The sequence below is a fragment of the Anguilla rostrata genome, chromosome 12, assembly GCF_018555375.3.
Source record: "Anguilla rostrata isolate EN2019 chromosome 12, ASM1855537v3, whole genome shotgun sequence".
NCBI lineage: Eukaryota > Metazoa > Chordata > Actinopteri > Anguilliformes > Anguillidae > Anguilla > Anguilla rostrata.
In genome coordinates this window covers 755,886-778,790 of record NC_057944.1, presented here as the reverse complement: position 1 = coordinate 778,790, position 22,905 = coordinate 755,886, and the positions used below count along the sequence as shown (strand labels likewise).

Here is a 22,905-nt window from a genome sequence, read left to right as displayed (position 1 = left end):
TTTGCGAGGTCGGTACCGGTCGGTAGCGTTAGCTAGCGTTTTTTCTAATTGTGACATTAGATTGTGTTAATTACATTAGCTAGCTAGCTAACGCAACGTTACCCGATATGAGAGATGGATACTGTGCACAACGTTGTCTAAACTAATGTTGCTTTTCTTGACATGGTCCGGTAGCTAGCGTTAGCTGTGCAAATAGCTATGTAATTTAGTAACGTTACATTGTCATCAAATGTAACACGAAATATACTCTACTCTCTACTCTACTCTACTCTGAGGAGTCCTCTCATGTTACCCAAAAAAACTTTTATGGTTCCATAACCCGCCGACACCAGAAAAAACAGTACGCTGCTCACACACAAGTGAGTTGAAGAGCCAGTCTGTTGTGTTAGCTCCGCCTACCGTCTCTGGCGGACCAACCACTGATGGGTGATGGAAAATGCATCACTAACTATGCGCCGCTTGTGATTTTTTCCCGGGAATGTCGCCACAGACACCCAGTTCTTTAATCATAAATAATAATAATAATAATAATAATAATAATATAAATTAATATAATAATAGGCTCAATCACTATTGTGTTACCTAATTCGGCGATAGATAGTGACTTAACAGACATTTATTTTAATGAAAATCTTCGAAATTATTACTTTAACTTTGAAAGTGATGTCAAATTGTACATATACCTTTGACTGGGAAAATTTATTACATTATGTGGCCTATGTAGCCTTTTTTAAGCAGGCTGCCCTCACTGCATAGTTATTAACCTTGATATAATTTTTATGGGTTTTTTTTTTTTTTATAATTCCATGAGTAGTTCATGTATTTCCAGGATGAAAAAACAGGTGAATTTTTTAACCATTTCATTTTAGTGCAGTGTTTTGTGAATTTGCCAAACACTGCACTAAAATGGTAAATGGACTGCATTTATATAGCGCTTTTATCCAAAGCGCTTTACAATTGATGCCTCTCATTCGCCAGAGCAGTTGGGGGTTAGGTGCCTTGCTCAAGGACACTTCGACACGCCCAGGGCGGGGTTTGAACCGGCAACCCTCCGACTGCCAGACAATCGGTCTTACCTCCTGAGCTATGTCGCCCCACATAGCTCATATAAAATTATTTAAAAATATTTTAGTAAATTTTATTGAGTTAGGTTTTAGTTATTCCCCCACTGTCAAACCCAAGGGATGAAATGTTTGTAGGATATGCGTTGCACACTTATAGCTAATAATAAATGTGATTCCAAACATATGTCCATCTACATTTTTATAATCAGGGACATTTTCAATGAAATACCTCCAGTTCTGGTTGTTGTCATACAGTTCTGAAGACCGTAATGCAAGCGTGTGGTCAAAAGGTGAAAAGGTAGGTGGCTACAGTGTATTGTCAGTGAAATTTCACATAGCTAGTAAACTAGTTAAATAATACATAAGTAAAATTGAAGTGCACTTCTTCAGTGACAACATTTTCCACATGCATGGGCTCTGGCTTGATATTAGTGACACCACACTGAATTTAATTTGCAGTTTTGCAGTTTCATTTTAGCGTTTAGTCACATTATATTAAACAAAAACCTTGAACTTTAAAAAACTTAGTCAAGGATTATCATCTCACTTAACATGCTACCATGTGAAGTCAGTACAAGCCAACATTAGGCGCTTTTCCATGGTAGGGCCGAACCGTTACCAGGGCCGAACCGTTACCAGGGCCGAACCGTTACCAGGGCCGCTCTGTTACCAGGGCCGAACCGTTACCAGGGCCGCTCTGTTACCAGGGCCGAACCGTTACCAGGGCCGCTCCATGCCGTTCCGCGCTGCTCAGGACTCACTGGAACGTGGTTACCATTTCAGTTTCCATCTGTCAGGCTGCTAAATAAATGAATTGTCAATCCAGTCAGACTGTACTAAAAAGGGCGACAACGTGTGTGGTATTACGCACAGCTATTTTGGAAGGTACCCAGGCATCACAAATGCGCGTATATTTCACAAATGGGTTGTCCAAGACAATATATGACCACTCAGTCTCAAAGGGGACATATCTGTGCGTAAAACCAATGGTAAGGTTATGTATTTATTTAATATTTAGTCCCAGATATTGACTGTAGAATGACACGGTATCATTTTTTAAAACTTTGCCTCGTTTATTTCGTTATTCAGTGAGCAGAGTTTTCACTGCTGTTTATTGGCATATCTTAGGGCTATTGTCTGGTTTATCTTGTTGCTATGACGGAATACGATTATTGAGTGGCATTTTTGTTTATATTAGCTTCTCTACCGACCTAGCTTACGGAAGAGGACGTGAAGAGACCGTAAGTGGAGTCACAAAACTGACGTAATGTGAAACCAATCAGTGAATACGTCATTAAGCCTGCCCACCTGAACGGTTCTGCTGCACTGAAAATATCGTGCTGGGAACAGTTTGTAATCGTTCCGCGCCAAATCGTTTCCAGGTGGAAACACCATTGGAACTGTTCCTCTCCGTGCTCAGAACCGTTCGGCCCTACGGTGGAAAAGGGGCTATAGATCCCTCTAAGCCCCAAGAACAGAGGGGCAATGACACTGGAGAGGCTATGACTCACCTGTTTCCATGGTTTCCAATTTTGTTTAACTTTATAGCTGTGCAAAGAACAGACCTTTGCCCAAAGCATCTGACAAATACATGATGTCGCATTGCCGTCTGTAACCAGGCCAAAGTCCTTAAGACACTATTTCATTAAACAGGATGAATGGAAATATTGTATTTATTACATTAGACATGTTAACATGGGCATACAGGGATAGTAGGTGGGTTACCTTTTTTACGGAATTGGAAAAGCACCACAAGCCTCAAACAGCATTGTTTGGTAATATAACACCCAGGTAATGCACACGTGTAAGCAACATTCACCTGTAAGTCGCATGTGTCGCTCTTTTCTCAGACAACATTCTGTTCTCCCAAAAAGCCGTTTCTACTGAACATGATGACATCACTGAGCAGAACCTATGACTCACCATGCAGTAAGACACCCACTGGCTTCAGAGCAACGCAGCACAAACCAACTGCAGCTACTACTGCCACCAGTGTTTAAACACCTTCTCTCCCCAAAGGCTGCTGTAGAGCACATCCATTCTTTAAAAACCCACATCCATTCTTTAAAAACCCAACCCAACCACTTTATCCCCTTGCAAACCACTTTATCCCCTTGCACTATTGTTATTGTTTTGTACTATGTTTATGTTATGTTATGTTATGTTATGTTATGTCTGTTATGTTTTTTACTGCACTCTTACTCTATTTATCTTATCTTATTTTATGTTCACTGTTACGCACCACCTGACCAAAACAAATTCCTTGTATGTGTAAACCTACTTGGCAATAAACCCGATTCTGATTCTGATTCTGATTTGGTTTAAATGCAAGAAATCACTCAAAATAATTTCTGGAATTTCTAGAAATCAGCATAACAAACTGATCAACTACCATTCCTCTGCCATGGGATCAATTCAGCTGATTGTTTGTGCTGATAAATGAAACGCACATATTTCTGCTTGAGTTCATGGCCCTTGCCTACTTCAGAGAGGTCCACAGCCTGCATCCATCAGTGAGGTGCCCTGGAGAGACACAAGAGTCAGCATCAGCATGATGGAAAGGGCTCAGCACTGAGTGTCTGTGCTGGCAGACACAGCTGAACCTCCACACTTCTTTCAGTGAACATGCAGATTTCAGTGCTAAGCAGTGAAACATTTGTTTGATTTGTTTATCTGTATTGACCTTGTTATATTTATATCATCAGACTGTAAGCAATATTATTTGGATTTTGTTTGAAGTGTGCTTCAAGATCATTTCAATACAACACAGAAGGATAGAGTAGGGTATATTCAGTCAGTGAGCATTTGGTATGGAAACATCCACAAGTATTTTTTATGATTCTCTTTGTGCTGAATAAAGATGTGCGTATGTTTTTATGATGGACCATTTCCTTTCAAATTTCAAGAGTGATTTCAAGAGAGCGAACTTAATTTGACCTCATGAATGTGATGTCCCCCTCAACACAAAGATGTGAATGTGCAATTTTCAGATCATAGTACAATGGGCTTCATCCCCATAAGAGTGATAGTGTTAGCAGTATACTCTAATGTATATCACCCAGACACAGGAGCAATATACCCTAATGTATATCACCCAGACACAGGAGCAACATACCCTAATGTATATCACCCAGGCACAGGAGCAATACACCCTAATGTATATCACCCAGGCACAGGAGCAATATACCCTAATGTATATCACCCAGACACAGGAGCAATATACCCTAATGTATATCACCCAGACACAGGAGCAATATACCCTAATGTATATCACCCAGGCACAGGAGCAATATACCCTAATGTATATCACCCAGGCACAGGAGCAATATACCCTAATGTATATCACCCAGGCACAGGAGCAATATACCCTAATGTATATCACTCAGGCACAGGAGCAATATACCCTAATGTATATCACCCAGGCACAGGAGCAATATACCCTAATGTATATCACCCAGGCACAGGAACAATATACCCTAATGTATATCACCCAGACACAGGAGCAATATACCCTAATGTATATCACCCAGGCACAGGAGCAATATACCCTAATGTATATCACCCAGGCACAGGAGCAATATACCCTAATGTATATCACCCAGACACAGGAGCAATATACCCTAATGTATATCACCCAGACACAGGAGCAATATACCCTAATGTATATCACCCAGACACAGGAGCAATATACCCTAATGTATATCACTCAGGCACAGGAGCAATATACCCTAATGTATATCACCCAGACACAGGAGCAATACACCCTAATGTATATCACCCAGACACAGGAGCAATATACCCTAATGTATATCACCCAGGCACAGGAGCAATATACCCTAATGTATATCACCCAGGCACAGGAGCAATATACCCTAATGTATATCACCCAGACACAGGAGCAATTCACCCTAATGTATATCACCCAGGCACAGGAGCAATATACCCTAATGTATATCACCTAGACACAGGAGCAATATACCCTAATGTATATCACTCAGGCACAGGAGCAATATACCCTAATGTATATCACCCAGGCACAGGAGCAATATACCCTAATTTATATCACTCAGACACAGGAGCAATATACCCTAATGTATATCACCCAGGCACAGGAGCAATATACCCTAATGTATATCACCCAGGCACAGGAGCAATATACCCTAATGTATATCACCAAAACCATGGACAGTAATATGGAGTTGAAATAATATCAACACTTGCATTTTGTGAAAGATGAGTATAAATGTCAATGCCCCATGTCTCCCTTACTCTACACACATGATCCCTGTTTTATTACCCCTTTCATTTCTACACTGCACAAGCTCACAAGAAGTGAAGTCAGTGCTGTCTCTCAGAAGGTACTTAGCAGGGTTTTTCTCGTGATGCTTAATTGATGGCACAAGTCTCTGTGGCTCCTGCAGAATGTCTACAGAAGGACTCCCTTTAAACCTCTGTAATTTAGTTTTCTCCGGCTTGACTTCTTTACACAGAAATCAGACCCGGCTCTGCTCCACCTACCTGAGTTAATGCTGTGTGTAAAGACGGCTTTATTCCGATCAATATACTGATGAACTTGATGGCAATGTAAATAACGATAATGTGAAGGCCAGTTCAGATCAATGATTCGCAACGAGACGAAACGGTTTCAGAATGTTGCAGAGAAAATTGCAGCGGTGTGAACTGGTTAGTTGCAGAGCCTCTGAAGCCGTTGCCTAGGGTCTCAAAAGACCCAACTTATCAAATCGCCAAGTGCAGTTTTACAACGTTTACAATTAGACGTCTTGGAATTTTGCAAGTTGCATCCAGTCTCGTTGCGAATCATCGATCTGAACTGGCCTTTAGTTAGCTACATTGCAACGCTGCAACAAGGTAGCATTGCATTTGAGAGACGGTTTGCGAGGTCGGTACCGGTCGGTAGCGTTAGCTAGTGTTTTTTCTAATTGTTAGCTGACATTAGATTGTGTTAATTACATCAGCTAGCTAGCTAATGCAACGTTACCTGATATGAGAGATGGATACTGTGCGCAACGTTGTCTAAACTAATGTTGCCTTTCTTGACATGGTCCAGTAGCTAGCGTTAGCTGTGCAAATAGCTATGTAATTTAGTAACGTTACATTGTCATCAAATGTAACACGAAATCTACATCAACAAATAATATGACCTCTCATGTTACACAAAAACTTATTAGGGTTCCATAACCCCCCCACCTTTAACGCCAGCAGACACCAGAAAAAACAGTACGCCGCTTATACACAAGTGAGTTGAAGAGCAAGCCTGTTGCGTTAGCTCCGCCTGCCCTCTCTGGCGGACCAACCACTGATGGGTGATGGAAAACGCGTCACTGTCTATGGCCGCTTGTGAGTTTTTCCCGGGAATGTCGCCACAGACACCCAGTTCTTTAGTCATAAATTATTATAATAATAATAATAATATAAATTAATATAATAATAGGCTCAATCACCATTGTGTTACCTAATTCAGCGATAGATAGTGACTTAACAGACATTCATTGTAATTAAAATCTTTGAGATTATTACTTTAAGGTTTGAGAAGGATCTGATACCCTCACAACCAACTCTGCAGCCTGATGGATTCTGGATCAATACATGAGCAGCCTGCCCTTTAGAGGGAGTCAAACAGCTCTGAGTTTCACTATGAGATACTGTGGATGCTAAAGCTCACAGGATACAAACATGCTGCTTCGAGTGCCGCTCTTTAGAAAATATGAATATAAAATACTGAAATGATGACAGATGATAAATGTTCCTTTCACTCATAACTCAGATGATTAAGTGATCTGTACACTGGCCTGCTGTGGTTGTCTAACTGTGATTATTGCTATTATAGTGGTTTATGAATTATTGGATTATACTAACCTTAAGTGCAGTCTGCAGTATACTACTAATAGATAAAATATAGAGACATGTTCTAGAGAAATTCTCAGCCAGGCTGCCTTTTCAAAAAAACAACACTGGTGATATTTATAACTACAAATTTAACATGACATTCAAAAGGTCATTGATTTCATATCAAATTCATATCAACACCTACTCGATGTCAGATATGTATTTTTCAGATTATCACCCTTGAGAAACAGACAATATAATTTGTATGACCATTAGAATGTGGGGTGTCCTGGAAAGTTTAACTTCTGAAGGTTTTACAGCTTTATTGCCCTCTGGAGAAAACTCAAACAGAGACCCCGTGTGGTTATATGCCGCACAAAGAATGCTCCTTCTGATCTGATTTTCGAATGCAATCACTCGAAACATTGAGGGAAATCTTATTGTCTATATAAATACTGGTTGTTGAGTTATGATAGCTGAAATCTCCATTTTTAGAGTTACTTTCAGTTAAAAGCAGAAAGCAACGTGGTATGATTTGGTTTTGTTACATGGAAAATATTTTGCCTGAAGGTGGAGATTGCAACTGGAGAAATTATTTGTCTCTTGCTGTCAGAAGCAGTTGAAAACTTCCATGTTTCTTTCTTTCATACCTGAGCTGGATTACCTGCGAACATCATCATGATCTTTTTATAAAGGGTTTAAAACCAGGAATCTTATGATAATAAGTTTTTTCTTAAATTTGTTCTTGAGAAAGGTCCTAAGAAAAGTCTACGTCAGATTTGCAACACGTCAGTGTTCTTAAACCACAGAATTGTTCGCACCCGTGTTCTTATAATGATGAATGACATTGCCCTTGTAAGTTCAAAGTGTGTGCCAGTTGTTCCTAATTAGCAAGGGTAAACGCCCCGCCAATCCCCATGAAAGGGCATGAGACTGCAGGGCCGTGTGCACACACAGAAATGGAAAAGAAAAGTGTTCTCCTCTTCAAATTTGTGTGTAAGTGTGCTCTTGAGTGTGCATAGATTCTCTTCTTACCTAAGAACAAATCCCAAATAAGTAAACATTGGTGAATGTCAGAATCTTCGTGAAAACTGCGTAAGTGGGTTTTAAGAAAAAAATTCTTCTTAAGAACGGTTGGTGAATGAGGCCCATAGTGCTTAGGCCTGCTTTCAAAAACATAAGGTCACTTCGATACTAAATTTATTGTTGGATAAGTGAGGGGTTTTAACTGTTGATACGCTTGTGTTCGGTATTCAGAGTGCCGGACGTCAAATGAGGATGTTAACTGGTTAAAACCTCTGAATTCAGAAATTAAACATATTTCATATAATCCTCTCTTCCCCGACATCTAACTGGCACGAGGTGAATATACAAATATGGTCGAGCAGCTGAAAATGCTGGTGCATAAGGCTAAACGAATGAAAGATGGACTCTGATTACCACTTTAAATGAGCTGTTTATCGGGAGGCTCGTCCTGCCAAGGCAGCGTTCTGGTCTTATGTATGGGCCCCATGTTCTGGTATGAAATTAAGACCACACCAGCAGCAGCTTCGTAAGGTGGCCCACAATTACCAGCAAGTGTAACCAGACTGAGAACAAGCACAGTAAAGGGTTAACCATTTTCCACACAGGACAAAACCATACTAACTCCCTATCACAACTCAGCATTCGGCCATACGATGAGAGGAGAAGGAGAAGAGTGTACAATGGTCAACAAGTTGCTGGTAAATGTAAAAATCCTTTTTGGTGGTTAACCAACAGTAGAGACAGTGAATGATAATCAGACGTCTGCCTCACAGTGCATTTCCTTTATTTGTGGATTATCCATCATTTATGAATGATTTCTTGAATGGCTGGTGACCACACATGCTATTTGCTTCTGCATATCCTAAAGAGGCTCACGTTGCACGTGTGATTTTGGACTGAGTCCATGGTTTGCCCTGTGAGGACACTGCTAGAATCACTCTACAGCAAGATTCAGTGAAAGAAAACACAACAGGGTGTCATGTTTCTTTTTTGCATTCTTGGAGTAGTAACCTGTGTAAGTTGCCTTGAGTGCTACTTAGTTCATAGCATAGTAATGTTTTTGCTAACGTTATACTTATTGAATATAACTGGCTCTTCTGTGCCTTTTTGGAGATATCAGACTTTAGAAAAACAGGCATGTTCTCCACATGTGTAAATGGCTCTGGATTACAGCGCTCAGTATTGACAATGTAATGTGTAAAGAGGGTACTGTGGTGACAGACAGGGGACACCACGATCTATAATGGTGTGAAGCGCGCACAGAGCGGACTCAGCCCCTACCATGAGAGAGCAGAAGGAGGAGCCCATGGCCTCCTCGTAGAAGGACTCCTCTCTCTGGTACTCTGCACCTCCCCGTCCCTTCCTCCTGATCTTACGACTCAGAGACTGCAGGACCAACTGGGACATCTCCGGTCCTGACCTGCTGGACTGAGTCTTCAGGAATTTCTTCTTTTTGTCCACAGGCAGAAGGCTATCCAGCACCTGTTAAAGAGAGAGAGAGAGAGAGAGTGTGTGTGTGTGTGTGTGTGTGTGTGTGAGTGCGCGTGTGTGCATTGTGGGGGGGGGGGGGGGGAGTGGATAGAATGGTATATTTGCTTTCTTTCTGCAAACATTGATTTTCCTAAGTGCCTATCTGCCAAAAGTCATTAATGAATGACCTGGTGCCTAATTGCTGTTGTAACTCAATACTGAGATGAAAGGCGCATGCACACATTTCATTCCTCTTTAGTTTTATGTATTTGCTTGTCTTCCACATTGGAAAAAAAAAGTTTGGCTGTCTTGATAAAAAAACATTTTTGGTTTTCAGCTATCAATTCATATCACTTAATATAAAGCTTAAATTGACCTTTTTAATATTCAGAGATTGTTAAAAAATAAGCCTTTGAAACTGAAGCACTGATAAAACACTGCATGTACTGAGTACCCAATAAGTAAAAGGCCTGTACTAAACAGACGTATCAATCCTCTACAGGGACAAAGCAGACGCGTCCTCTGGTGATGCATGCCCTTATAGACCATCCCAGGTGACAAAGCACAAAGCAATTTTGGCAAACTAGTTCTAATGTTTTCCATGAGTGCCTGCTTTGCTTGCCTTATTGACACATTGCCTCAAAAACCTTTTGCTTCTTGGAGAGGAGAAGCTAAATGGTAGCTAAAATCCAGCACTCCATGTCCTTTAGAGTTAAAAATAAATAAAAGAAACACATGGAGGAAACATGATCTTTATAACAAAATAATAAGCATTGACCCATATCTACAGGAACAACAGAGCTTTCCCACAAGCCCCGTGAGAAATAAAGGACTGGAAGGTCAGTGAGAGGCGGCCCCTGACTACTACCCCCTGACTACTACCCCCGGCTACTACCCCCTGACTACTACCCCCTGGCTACTACCCCCTGGCTACTACCCTCTGACTACTACCCCCTGACTACTACCCCTGGCTACTACCCTGACTACTACCCCTGGCTACTACCCCTGACTACTACCCCGGCTACTACCCCTGACTACTACCCCGGCTACTACCCCTGACTACTACCCCCTGGCTACTACCCCTGACTACTACCCCCTGGCTACTACCCCCTACCGACTACTACCCCTGGCTACTACCCCTGCTACTACCCCCTGCTACTACCCCCTGACTACTACCCTCTGACTACTACCCCCTGACTACTACCCTCTGGCTACTACCCCCTGACTACTACCCCCTGATTACTACCCCTTGACTACTACCCTCTGGCTACTACCCCCGGCTACTACCCCAGTCTCTCGCTACGGGGCTGCTGGTGTGTCGGCATGGATACTGGGCTGTGCTTACAGGCAGATCGGGGCGTTCATCGTCGAGATAATGCCCATCCCAAACCTGTACTGCCACGCTCGCAGCGCCTTTCAAAAGCTTCAGGGTCCGGCTCTTTAAGTGTCCCGCTGTGGCCTCTTCCACCGGACAGGAACTCACAGACCCCAGAAACCCCTGAGGAGGACAAATGGAAGGCAAAAACTCAGAAGGTAGCATTAAACCGTGGGCTTCAATGTGTTTGCGGCAGACAGAGTTTATAGCGAAGGAACAGCTGTTCTAGCGTAATTTACACAATTGTTCTGGCTTATTGTTCAATGTGCTTTTCTGAAATCTATTATGTAGACAAAATGCCAAAAAAGACTCCTCACTGCCAAGAGGAAAGAGGCGATAATGGATAACCAGCGTCTTTTCGTTTGTAATTACAAACACCATGAGTGCTTCTGGCTCCCATACAATGTTGGGAAGCACACCAGACAATATCACTTTTAACTTTAAATATCTTTTAATAAAGATAGTAGGTTGAGTAAGCATCAATTAGCCTTGCAGTTTTCACCATGGAAACACACTGTAAAGTCACCTAAAATTGATTATTTCAGCGAGGATGTGAATCATTTGATGTCACATCAAATAACATCAAAATACAGCTCTACACACATGACAATAACAGAGGTGATGTAAAAAAAACTGTCAACTAATAAAACATCAACTCTGTATTATTTTGAATCTCTTAATCCTCCACATTACATTGATGGGGCTATTTAATGAATTATATATCAATAATAGAGAATAATTTTGAAACTTATTGAGGCAACCAGAATAAAAATGTATCATTACAGGCCTCGGGCTCTGAGCCAGCCTGGGATTGTGTTTACAGCACAGGGTGTGGACACAGGACAAGGCCTTATAGGCCTCGGGCTCTGAGCCAGCCTGGGACTGTGTTTACAGCACAGGGTGTGGACACAGGACAAGGCCTTATAGGCCTCGGGCTCTGAGCCAGCCTGGGACTGTGTTTACAGCACAGGGTGTGGACACAGGACAAGGCCTTACAGGCCTCGGGCTCTGAGCCAGCATGGGACTGTGTTTACAGCACAGGGTGTGGACACAGGACAAGGCCTTACAGGCCTCGGGCTCTGAGCCAGCCTGGGACTGTGTTTACAGCACAGGGTGTGGACACAGGACAAGGCCTTACAAGCCTCAGCCTCTGAGCCAGCATGGGACTGTGTTTACAGCACAGGGTGTGGACACAGGACAAGGCCTTACAAGCCTCAGCCTCTGAGCCAGCATGGGACTGTGTTTACAGCACAGGGTGTGGACACAGGACAAGGCCTTACAGGCCTCGGGCTCTGAGCCAGCCTGGGACTGTGTTTACAGCACAGGGTGTGGACACAGGACAAGGCCTTACAGGCCTCGGGCTCTGAGCCAGCATGGGACTGTGCACAGGGTGTTGACACAGGTGTGAGCAATAAGCAAGTGTGAGGAATAGTCCATCTAATTCTGTCTGTTTCTAGATGTGTAATGTATTGCAAAAACCTAAATTGAAAGTTCAAAATCAAACTAGAAATACAGCCTCGTGGTTGTATGCCTCCGCCAACCAGTAGCCAGTGCTCTGTTTGACTCTGTTTGGATATAAAATGTCATCACTTCATCATTTTATCCTATTAGACATTTGTGTGAAACTTTGTCATAATTTGCGTATGAATTCTAGAGTTATGGCCAAAAACGTGTTTTCTGAGGTCACAGTGACCTTGATCTTTGACCACCAAAATCTAATCAGTTCATCCTCGAGTCCAAGAGGACGTTTGTGCCAAATTTGAAGAAAATCCCTCAAGGTGTTCCTGAGATATCGCGTTCACGAGAATTAGGACGGAAAGACAGATGGGCAACCCGAAAACATACGGCTGTGCCGTCATGGAGGCATAAAAATGAGAGGGAGAGAAACTGAACTCTGTCAGTTACCACCGCCATGAGAGGACAGAACGCTCTTACCTTGCCTGGGGAGCCCTGGAACAATGGTGCATAATGAGTCCCACTGCTCGCGTAAGGCCTGCAAAGCACACACAGCAGCAAATACACTCAAACACACAGCAGCAATTACACCCAAACACATAACAGCAAATACACCCAAACACACAGCAGCAATTACACCCAAACACATAACAGCAAATACACCCAAACACACAGCAGCAATTACACCCAAACACATAACAGCAAATACACCCAAACACACAGCACATACACCAAACACCAAACACACACAGCAGCAATACACCCAAACACACAGCAGCAATTACACCCAAACACAACAGCAATACACCCAAACACACAACCAACAAATTACACCCAAACACACAGCAGCAAATACACCTCAAACACACAGCAGCAATTACACCCAAACACACAGCAGCAAATACACTCAAACACACAGCAGCAATTACACCCAAACACACAGCAGCAATTACACCCAAACACATAACAGCAAATACACCCAAACACACAGCAGCAATTACACCCAAACACATAACAGCAAATACACCCAAACACACAGCAGCAATTACACCCAAACACACAGCAGCAAATACACTCAAACACACAGCAGCAATTACACCCAAACACACAGCAGCAATTACTCCCAAACACACAGCAGGAATTACACCCAAACACACAGCAGCAATTACACCAAACACAACAGCAAATACACCCAAAACACACAGTCAGCAATTACTCCCAAACACACAGCAGCAATTACACCCAAACACACAGCAGCAATTACACCCAAACACACAGCAGCAATTACACCCAAACACAACAGCAAACACCCAAACACACAGCAGAATTACACCAAACACACAGCAGCAAATACACCACCAAAACATACAGCAGCACAATACAGCAAACCATAACGCAAATACTCAATGCTAACAGAGCAGGAATTCCTTTTTCAAGCACATATACATGCACAATAGCACCCTAACAACAAGCAGCAATTACATCCAAACACACAGCAGCAAATACACTCAAACACACAGCAGCAATTACACCCAAACACACAGCAGCAAATACACTCACACACACACAGCAGCAATTACTCCCAAACACATAACAGCAAATACACTCACACACACAGCAGCAATTACACCCAAACACACAGCAGCAATTACTCCCAAACACATAACAGCAAATACACCAAAACACACAGCAGCAATTACACCCAAACACACAGCAGCAATTACACCCAAACACATAACAGCAAATACACCAAAACACACAGCAGCAATTACACCCAAACACACAGCAGCAATTACACCCAAACACACAGCAGCAAATACACCCAAACACACAGCAGCAATTACACCCAAACACACAGCAGCAATACACCCAAACACACAGCAGAAATTACACAAAAACACACAGCAGCAAATACACCCAGCGCAATATTAAGCAATTACAGCCAGCACAATATCAGGCAAGTGACCATTAACTAATATTACTCAATGCTGGTTGAACAGAGCAGGTAAATGTCCTCTTTTCAAGCTTAATCATATAATGCTGTTTATTCAACTCAGGCACATCCTAACAACCTGAACGACCAATATATCCCAAAGAATATATAATTTGATTGCACTTTACAAAAATTGTGTATTCATAATGACTTCATAGATTCTGTGTGATACCTTAATTATAACAGTATTTCATATTTATACATTTTCTACAAGGATAGGTGCATGAAATTCGACTGTGGCTGACCAAGTAATGTTTTATTTCACCTTCATGAAGTTTGATATGTACGGAAGAGGATTAGGGTCACATGAAAGATTTTTTTTTAGTTCTGACTTTAAAGTCAGAATTCTGAGATTAAAGTCAGAATTCTGAGTTTAAAGTCAGAACTAAAAAAAAAATTGCACGTGGCCCTAATCCTCTTCCATAGATATGACACCATTCAATCTGAAATATAAAGATTATGTATATTAAGTGTATACTTGAACCTTAAATTGGTATTATTAACAGTATCATTATTTTGGACAGTGCAATAGTCTCATGTAGAAACTGTAACAGTGCATTTTGTCACACCAAACAACAAGCTCACCACACAAATATGATTGTTTACTTTGGTGAAAAAGTGAAAGAAAAACTAAAAAAAGACAGAAACTTCAGCCTCACCCTTCGAACAGTGGAATGACAGTCCATGCAAGCTGAGACAGCCGGCCCCTGGTTTGAGCAGATACTGTGCCACACCCCTGGCCACTGGGGTCAGGCCGGTACACTGCGTCCAGTGCAAACAGCCTGACCAGCAGGACCGTATGGGGGTCGAGATACGGGTGCAGGACCTGGAGCAGGGTCGGTAGGTCAATAACCAGAGTGTGCTCACTGAATGCTCATGCAAACACACAAACAGTAATGTGCCAGATTTGCTAAGCTAAAGAAATAGTCACAGTGCATAACATTTGCTATATCGCAGCTCAGTTATAGTTTCAGATACCAATTTACCAAGACTTGTTCTATTTATGCAATCAAATAAATTCAACACCCTCATTTGTAATTTTGTCGTAGGAGACACCCATACAAAGGGACAGAAACAATATGAAATGCATTCACATGTAGATTACAAGGCCCTATGAAATGGATATGGACCAGCCAGGCAAAGGTGGTGAGGGAACCACAAGAAAAAGGAAACTTCACAGATCAGGAAATATAGGCAAATGTCAACAAGGCTTCACTATGCCGTATTATAGCATAGGAATACAACACCAATGGAGGATACAAATTTGAAGTGAATTCACATACAGAATAAATTAATTAAGTGGAGGATGTAAATAAATGATGCCATTTTGTTTGGCAGCGTACTAAAAGAAAAACTTTAAGAGGGAAAAAGACACAGGTGGTGGTGCACCTAAGGAAAGAATAGTAACACTGGCAGAACTATAGGTTGTTGAAATCCAGAACAGCGTTTTTATACTAACTGCTAGCTGATGACATCAAGAAGTCTAGCGTCCTTTCAATAAAACAAATATAATTTCATTTTATATCTGGAATTAAATGAGAAGTGACTAGTAGAAACATATGTGAAATATATTTTAAGTCCTGTCACCTTTCCAGAGTGTTATGCATCGGAGGATGCATTTGTTTTGAATCTCCACACCATGTAGCCCACAAGGGAACCTGATTTGACTGCTGAGGATGTGCGTACAGCCTGACACCCATTTCCAACATCCTGTACATGAGCTATAGGCTATATCAGTGCTATATCAGAATCCTGTGTGTGAGCTATAGGCTATATCAGCATCCTGTGTGTGAGCTATAGGCTATATCAGCATCCTGTGTGTGAGCTACAGGCTATATCAATGCTATATCAGCATCCTGTGTGTGAGCTACAGGCTATATCAATGCTATATCAGCATCCTGTGTGTGAGCTATAAGCTATATCAGCATCCTGTGTGTGAGCTACAGGCTATATCAATGCTATATCAGCATCCTGTGTGTGAGCTACAGGCTATATCAATGCTATATCAGCATCCTGTGTGTGAGCTATAAGCTATATCAGCATCCTGTGTGTGAGCTACAGGCTATATCAATGCAATATCAGCATCCTGTGTGAAAATTTTAATTCAAAGAGGGGACTTGTAATTAATGCATGCTTTAGTAATTGGACAGAATACTTAATTGACTATACTTAATACTTAATTTACATAATCTCCACCTTGTTTTAGCGTGTTCACTCCAGATATACATATGCATGAACACATTTAACTATGCAACTAAAGGAGAGTCACAGAGTGATGTAATCCCCACAAATTACATCCCAATAGCATCTTAATTTGACCCATTGCGACCGTTTAGTAAATACGATGTAGATATTGCAACCTTGAAGCAGCTGCTTTTTCAGTGCAGTCTTTCAGTAAATCTGGCCCAAAACATTTCACATTTTAAGAAGTAGATTGCACTCTTATTGCTACATGTGGGTAATAACAGTGGTGTGTAGATCAAAATACTTCTTATTTATCAAAACACCTAAATAAAGGTTAATTACACTTCTATACTCCACTATTGGATTTTCTGCCACAAGTTAGGAATTCAGTAATAGCTTAAAGTGTAAATAGTCAGTTATTATGCAATGACATTTATACAGTTGAGTATAAAAAGGTTGCAAACACATTACCACTTTTTCTACCCATATGTTTGGATCTAAACATTAACCTTTAGCATTTGTATTACAAAACACTGGGCCTCATTCACCAATATCTTCCTTTTTTCTTAAATTTGTTAAGAAAGATCCTAAGAAAAGTCTACGTCAGATTCACAACGTGTTCTTAAACCGCAGAATTGTTCGCACGTGTTCTTAAAATGATGAACCCCATTGTCCTCGTAAACGTAAAGCGCATGCCAGTTGTTCCTAATTAGCATAGGTAAACGCCCCACCAATCCCCATAAAAGGGCATGAGACTGCAGGGCCGTGTGCACACAGAAATCGAAAAGAAAATTTGAGAGTGAATGAAGTCAATAATGCCCAAATGAAAATCTAAAGACGGTGGAGCACCGGACTCCAAACGTAAGATAAACGTCAGTAGTTCTGAAGTGGAGATCTTGCTGTGGGAAGTGAACAGTAAAAGACCTGTCATATTTAGTAGCGTCAGTAGTGGATATAAAATAACACAAAAAAAGATGCATGGGATGCTATTACTCGTTCAGTGAACGCTGTATCTCACACACACACACACACACACACACCACTGTTATGGCAAACACCGTCTCACACACACACACCACTGTCCTGGCAAACACCATCTCACACACACACACACACACACACACACCACTGTCATGGCAAACACCGTCTCACACACACACACCACTGTCCTGGCAAACACCATCTCACACACACATCACTGTCCTGGCAAACACCATCTCACACACACACCACTGTCCTGGCAAACACCATCTCACACACACACCACTGTCCTGGCAAACACCATCTCACACACACACCACTGTCCTGGCAAACACCATCTCACACACACATCACTGTCCTGGCAAACACCATCTCACACACACACCACTGTCCTGGCAAACACCATCTCACACACACACCACTGTCCTGGCAAACACCATCTCACACACACACCACTGTCCTGGCAAACACCATCTCACACACACACCACTGTCCTGGCAAACACCATCTCACACACACATCACTGTCCTGGCAAACACAATCTCACACACACACCACTGTCCTGGCAAACACCATCTCACACACACACCACTGTCCTGGCAAACACCATCTCACACACACACCACTGTCCTGGCAAACACCGTCTCACACACACACACACACACACACACACACCACTGTCCTGGCAAACATCGTCTCACACACACACACACACCACTGACCTGGCAAACACCGTCTCACACACACACACACACCACTGACCTGACAAACACCGTCTCACACACACACACACACCACTGACCTGGCAAACACCGTCTCACACACACACACACACCACTGACCTGGCAAACACCGTCTCACACACACACACACAGATCTCCAGGGTTGGGCAGCCCTGACATAAAGCCATCCAGATCCCTTAACCGTAGGATACATCGCAAGTAAGTACAGTTTTCAGCTACTTTCACTTTTGGATGCAACAAATTTTATCATTTGCTGAGTTTCAAAACATTGACAGTATGTGAACTTTCAACATGTATTAAACAAGAAAGAAACTAACAGCTTTGTGTAGTCAGTGCAGTGAAATTGTTGCTGCACATTCTTCAGGTTTACAGTTCATGCATTTCTGTGATGTGTGCTATATGGCAGTACTTCAGATTCATATGCAGGTATAATTGTACTTCACAGTACAATGTGAGATATGCCATCAGTGAAATGATGCGCTGGTGGACCTTTCATGTAAATCAGTCACCCCACGGAATGTGCGGAATGTCATCTACTGAGTGCATGTAGCTGGGCTATTCTCTTTTTTATGCACTCCTCATTTCGTCCTCTGCGCCAGTGTTTGGACCCATTGGTGGGTCATGAGAGGCTATAGTAAGTTATGAGATGAATGTGCAAAACATGGCGTACTAAAATGATGAAACAAAAACAACATGCTGCCCAGGATACAGAAATAAAAGTACAACATGATTCATATCTGAAGAGAAGTTAAGTCACGCATAACTAATTACTAAAGGAGTGCACTATATACATATACAGTGAGCTCCACAAAATATTTTGTCTTGATGTGTTTGTGTTTGGTCTTTTAATAACAGCACTTTTATACATAGCCCTGGCATTAGAGGCCGCCATAACGTTTGGGACAAATGACGTTGGGCGTTTCTGATTGGTCAGTCGTGTTCACTTGCTTCCTTAGTGCAATTATAAGGGAGGTTTCAGTATCTAGCCTAGATTCTAGGCTTTTGATTGCCTTTCATAAGTATTGGGACAGTGACACAATTTTTGTTGTTTTGGCTCTGTACTCCCGCACATTGGATTTCAAATGAAACAATGAATATGAAGTTGAAGTGCAAACTGACAGCTTTAACTTGTGGGTATTTACATCCATATCAGCTGAACCTTGTGGGAATTTCACCCATTTTTTATACATGTTCGCCCCATTTTGGGGGATTAAATATAAAAATATCAACTTCCAAGCCCAGACCTGGTTGTGGAAGATGACTCATTGCAATCCAAGGGTTACGTCTGGAACATGAAACAGCGGGAGATGATCCTAACTGCCTGCCCGCCGTGTCCTGTAAAAATACACCCCGTAGAAACGGTTTCATGGCTCTACCACGCCGGTCCCAAAACTCACGGAGGATTGGTCGGTCCACCGAGGGGCTCGCTGAAGACTGCTGAAGTCATGACGACGAGTGAGGAAGCTCTCCTCCCCACCCCAGCCCTGGGGACATTCCGGGACCTGGAGGGTGCCTTTCAGGACCTTGCTGAATGCATTCACGTATAGGCCACCTGCTCCAAAACAAGGCACCCACCAGACAAACAGGCCTGAGAACGGCTTCAAGGGCAACTAACGCAGCAGTCCCAAAACCAGAACACTTAAAATAGCAGACCAAGTCAGGATTGTAAAGGGTTATATGCTGTTTCCACCTGAACACTTTTCCACAGCTTTTAGTTTTTCGAATGCCTTATTAAATCAATGGGTCATTGCCACTATTAAATCTCATTTACCACAGTTATACACATGCTTGGGTTTGTATATATGCATCACTGGTCTTCTTTCCTGTTTCCATACAATGAATGAACATCTTTTCTCTGACAGGAAGTAAAAGTGATTTCATTTACATCAGTTGAAAGGAGTCATCTTCTGAGCCCTAAATCAAGCAGGCCTCAAAATGTTACTGTGCAGAACGCTCTAAGGAGACAATGCACAATATTGCATACTGGAGCATATGTCTTGTTAAGCACGGGAAGATGTGTTGTGGTGAAAAACAGCTGAAATTGAGGAGGGGGGAAAATGAACATCATGCAGTTTAATGTGAAAGTGAAACAACCGTTTATTCTCTCAGAGCCTGGCGGAATGAGCCGGAAGGTCTCAGAGGAAGGCGTGGATGCCGGCTCCTGATGAGTAACCATGTTCTTAAACACGCACGAGGAGGGCATGCATCTCACAGCTAAATAGATGTGTGTGTGAGTGTGAATGAGTGTGTGTGTGTGTGAGTGTGTGTGAGTGTGTGTACGTGCGTGCGTGCGTGCATGCGTGCATGCGTGTGAGTGTGTGAGTGTGTGTGTGTGCGTGGGTGCATGTGTGGGTGCGTGCGTGTGAGCATGTGAATGTGTGTGTGTGCGTGCGTGCGTGCGAGTGTGTGTGTGTGAGTGTGTGTGCGTGTGAGTGTATGTGTGCGAGTGTGTGTGTGTGAGTGTGCGTGCGTGCGTGTGAGTGTGTGTGTGTGTGTGTGTAAGTGTGTGTGTGAGTTTGAGTGTGCATGCGTGCGGGTGCGTGCGTGCGAGTATGCGTGTGAGTGTGCGTGTGTGAGTGTGTGTGTGTGTGCGTGCGTGTGCATGTGTGCGTGCGTGTGAGTGTGTGTGTGAGTGTGAATGTGTGTGTGCGTGTGAGTGTGCGTGTGAGTGTGTGTGTGTGTGTGTGAGTTTGAGTGTGCGTGCGTGAGTGTGCATGTGTGCGTGCATGCAAGTGTGTGTGTGTGCGTGTGTGTGAGTGTGAGTGTGCGTGCGAGTGTGCATGTGTGAGTGTGTGTGTGTGCGTGCGTATGTGTGATTGTGCATGCCTGTGGGTGCGTGCACGTGTGCGTGCGTAAGTGTGCGTGCGCGCGTGCGTGCGTGTGTGTGTGTGTGTGCATGCGTGCGTGTGAGTGTGTGTGTGTGTGTGAGTGGGTGTGTGTGTGTGTGTGTGTAAGTGTGTGTGTGTGTGTGTGTGAGGCCTTTAGCTCTCGCTCCCTGGAGGATGGGGCGGTGTAATATTGCATTTGGGCTGTCACCCCTGCCAGCTCGCATGCACCCCTCCATCATAACCCCCACCCCAGTCTGTGCACAGTTAATCACTTCCCATTTAAACCATCACCGCTGCAGCCGTCACTTCTTAAAACCTTAGTTAAAACCTCACATGGCATGCTGGCAGATATTTATAGAATATAGAAGAATAACACGCATTCACAGGTGTAATTACATCATTAGCTTGTATAAATATCTATTCTGCAAGAGTCTAATCACTATTACTATACTTGTCTTTAGGAAGAAATGATGTTATCCCATTTGCGTAAGGAGATATTATTTGTAGCATGACAGATATTGATGGTTTAAATGCGTTCGAATCAATTTCATTTAGGAAATTTTATTACAGTGTTCCAGGCTACATCCACTACAGAATAAATAAACCACCACAGTAATTGTAGTTAAGCTTCATTTAATGTTAATATTTCTCACACACGGACACACACATGCATGCACACACACGCACACACAAGCAAAGCATGCACATGCACGCATGTGCACACATGCACATACGAACGCATGCGCACATATGCACACACACACACACACACAGATTTCCGTACCGGGGAGCCCGAAGGCCTGTGTGACTCGGACACGGACTCCAGCCTGCTGTCGATAGCGCAGCATCCGCAGCACGGGCAGGTGCGCTGGGGACGGATGGGATAGCATCCCCTCGCTAGCACCAAGCCTGCGCTCCAACCATGCTGGGGCCTGCTCAGGAGAAACTACGGAGACACGGAGGGGACATGGTGAGAATGACCACAGCCATGCTGCTCTGGGCTTCCTTGCTACTGAACGCTGGGTTCATGCATCACAGGTGTGCAGGTGTGGCAGCTTCAGCTGCTGTAGTACTGAATAAGAGATACCCACTGCTTAGCAGCAAAATGAAGGGGTGATGTTGATTTAATTATAATTGCCTGCAGTACATTTAAGTAGAAGAATGCTGTATATTTGGTGACATTGGTTTTAGTAATCAATAAAAAAGGACATGATTGTGTTGAGGGTGAAGGGGGGTGCGCAAAATTGGCAAAATGTTCTTTCAGCACTTCAGTTGAGTGTTATACACGAAACCCAATTCACCATCAGCCCCCTCCTTCTCCGCCTGTTCCTTCACCATCTCCTGCACAGTCTCAGGGAAGCTTCTGTCCTTTCGGAACGTGGAGATTATTTCCAGTTCGGATCTGTTAGGTTTGGCACGGTCAGTGAGATAAAATCCGCTCCGGTAGTCCGGAGCTGGCACAAACTCCTGTGGAGACAGGCAGCTCCAGAGCAGAGAGAAAGAGTGAGAATTCTCCTTTACTTCTGTCATTAAGTCTGCTTATGTCATTTGAAACACAAAAAACACAACTTTAAGGATTTTATGAAACAGTAAAAACAATGATATCATTGTGAGAGAAACCATGAAAGATCTGCCAATGAAAAGCACAATGCAGCGTGTTTAATCAAATTAAAAGTGCACTATTCATTTTTTACATTTAGGGGAATAAACTAAAATATAGAATCTTAGGCTGCATTTGTAAATTTAAGGTGATTATCCCTTAAGGTGATTGTCACACGCCAAGCATGACAACACGAAGAGGGAGATGCAGCAGTGCCGGGGAACTGTCTGTCGCATGGAGAGAGAGAGCGCACCCCCACAAACATGAAATAAATTAACACAGTTATGATTTTCGTTTCATTTTATTTCGAGCACTAAAAAGAAAGGAATCCTCAGCTGG

At 42.8% G+C, this 22,905-nt stretch overlaps 1 protein-coding gene across 4 annotated transcripts in view; it reads right to left on the bottom strand.

Annotated features, from left to right (window-relative positions):
* Positions 1-2,719: 2,719 nt before the first annotated feature.
* Positions 2,720-22,905, bottom strand: part of LOC135237057 (uncharacterized) — a 50,827-nt gene continuing 30,641 nt past the window's right edge. For all 4 annotated transcript variants that reach the window (XM_064303795.1, XM_064303797.1, XM_064303796.1 and 1 more), the window contains 8 exons: positions 22,268-22,433; positions 21,751-21,912; positions 19,536-19,690; positions 14,890-15,056; positions 12,718-12,775; positions 10,753-10,905; positions 9,219-9,419; positions 2,720-3,587 (listed from right to left, as the gene is read on the bottom strand). In XM_064303795.1, coding sequence (XP_064159865.1) covers positions 3,549-3,587; positions 9,219-9,419; positions 10,753-10,905; positions 12,718-12,775; positions 14,890-15,056; positions 19,536-19,690; positions 21,751-21,912; positions 22,268-22,433 — 1,101 coding nt within the window. In that variant the 3' untranslated portion in view covers positions 2,720-3,548. The remainder of the gene's footprint in view (positions 3,588-9,218; positions 9,420-10,752; positions 10,906-12,717; positions 12,776-14,889; positions 15,057-19,535; positions 19,691-21,750; positions 21,913-22,267; positions 22,434-22,905) is intronic.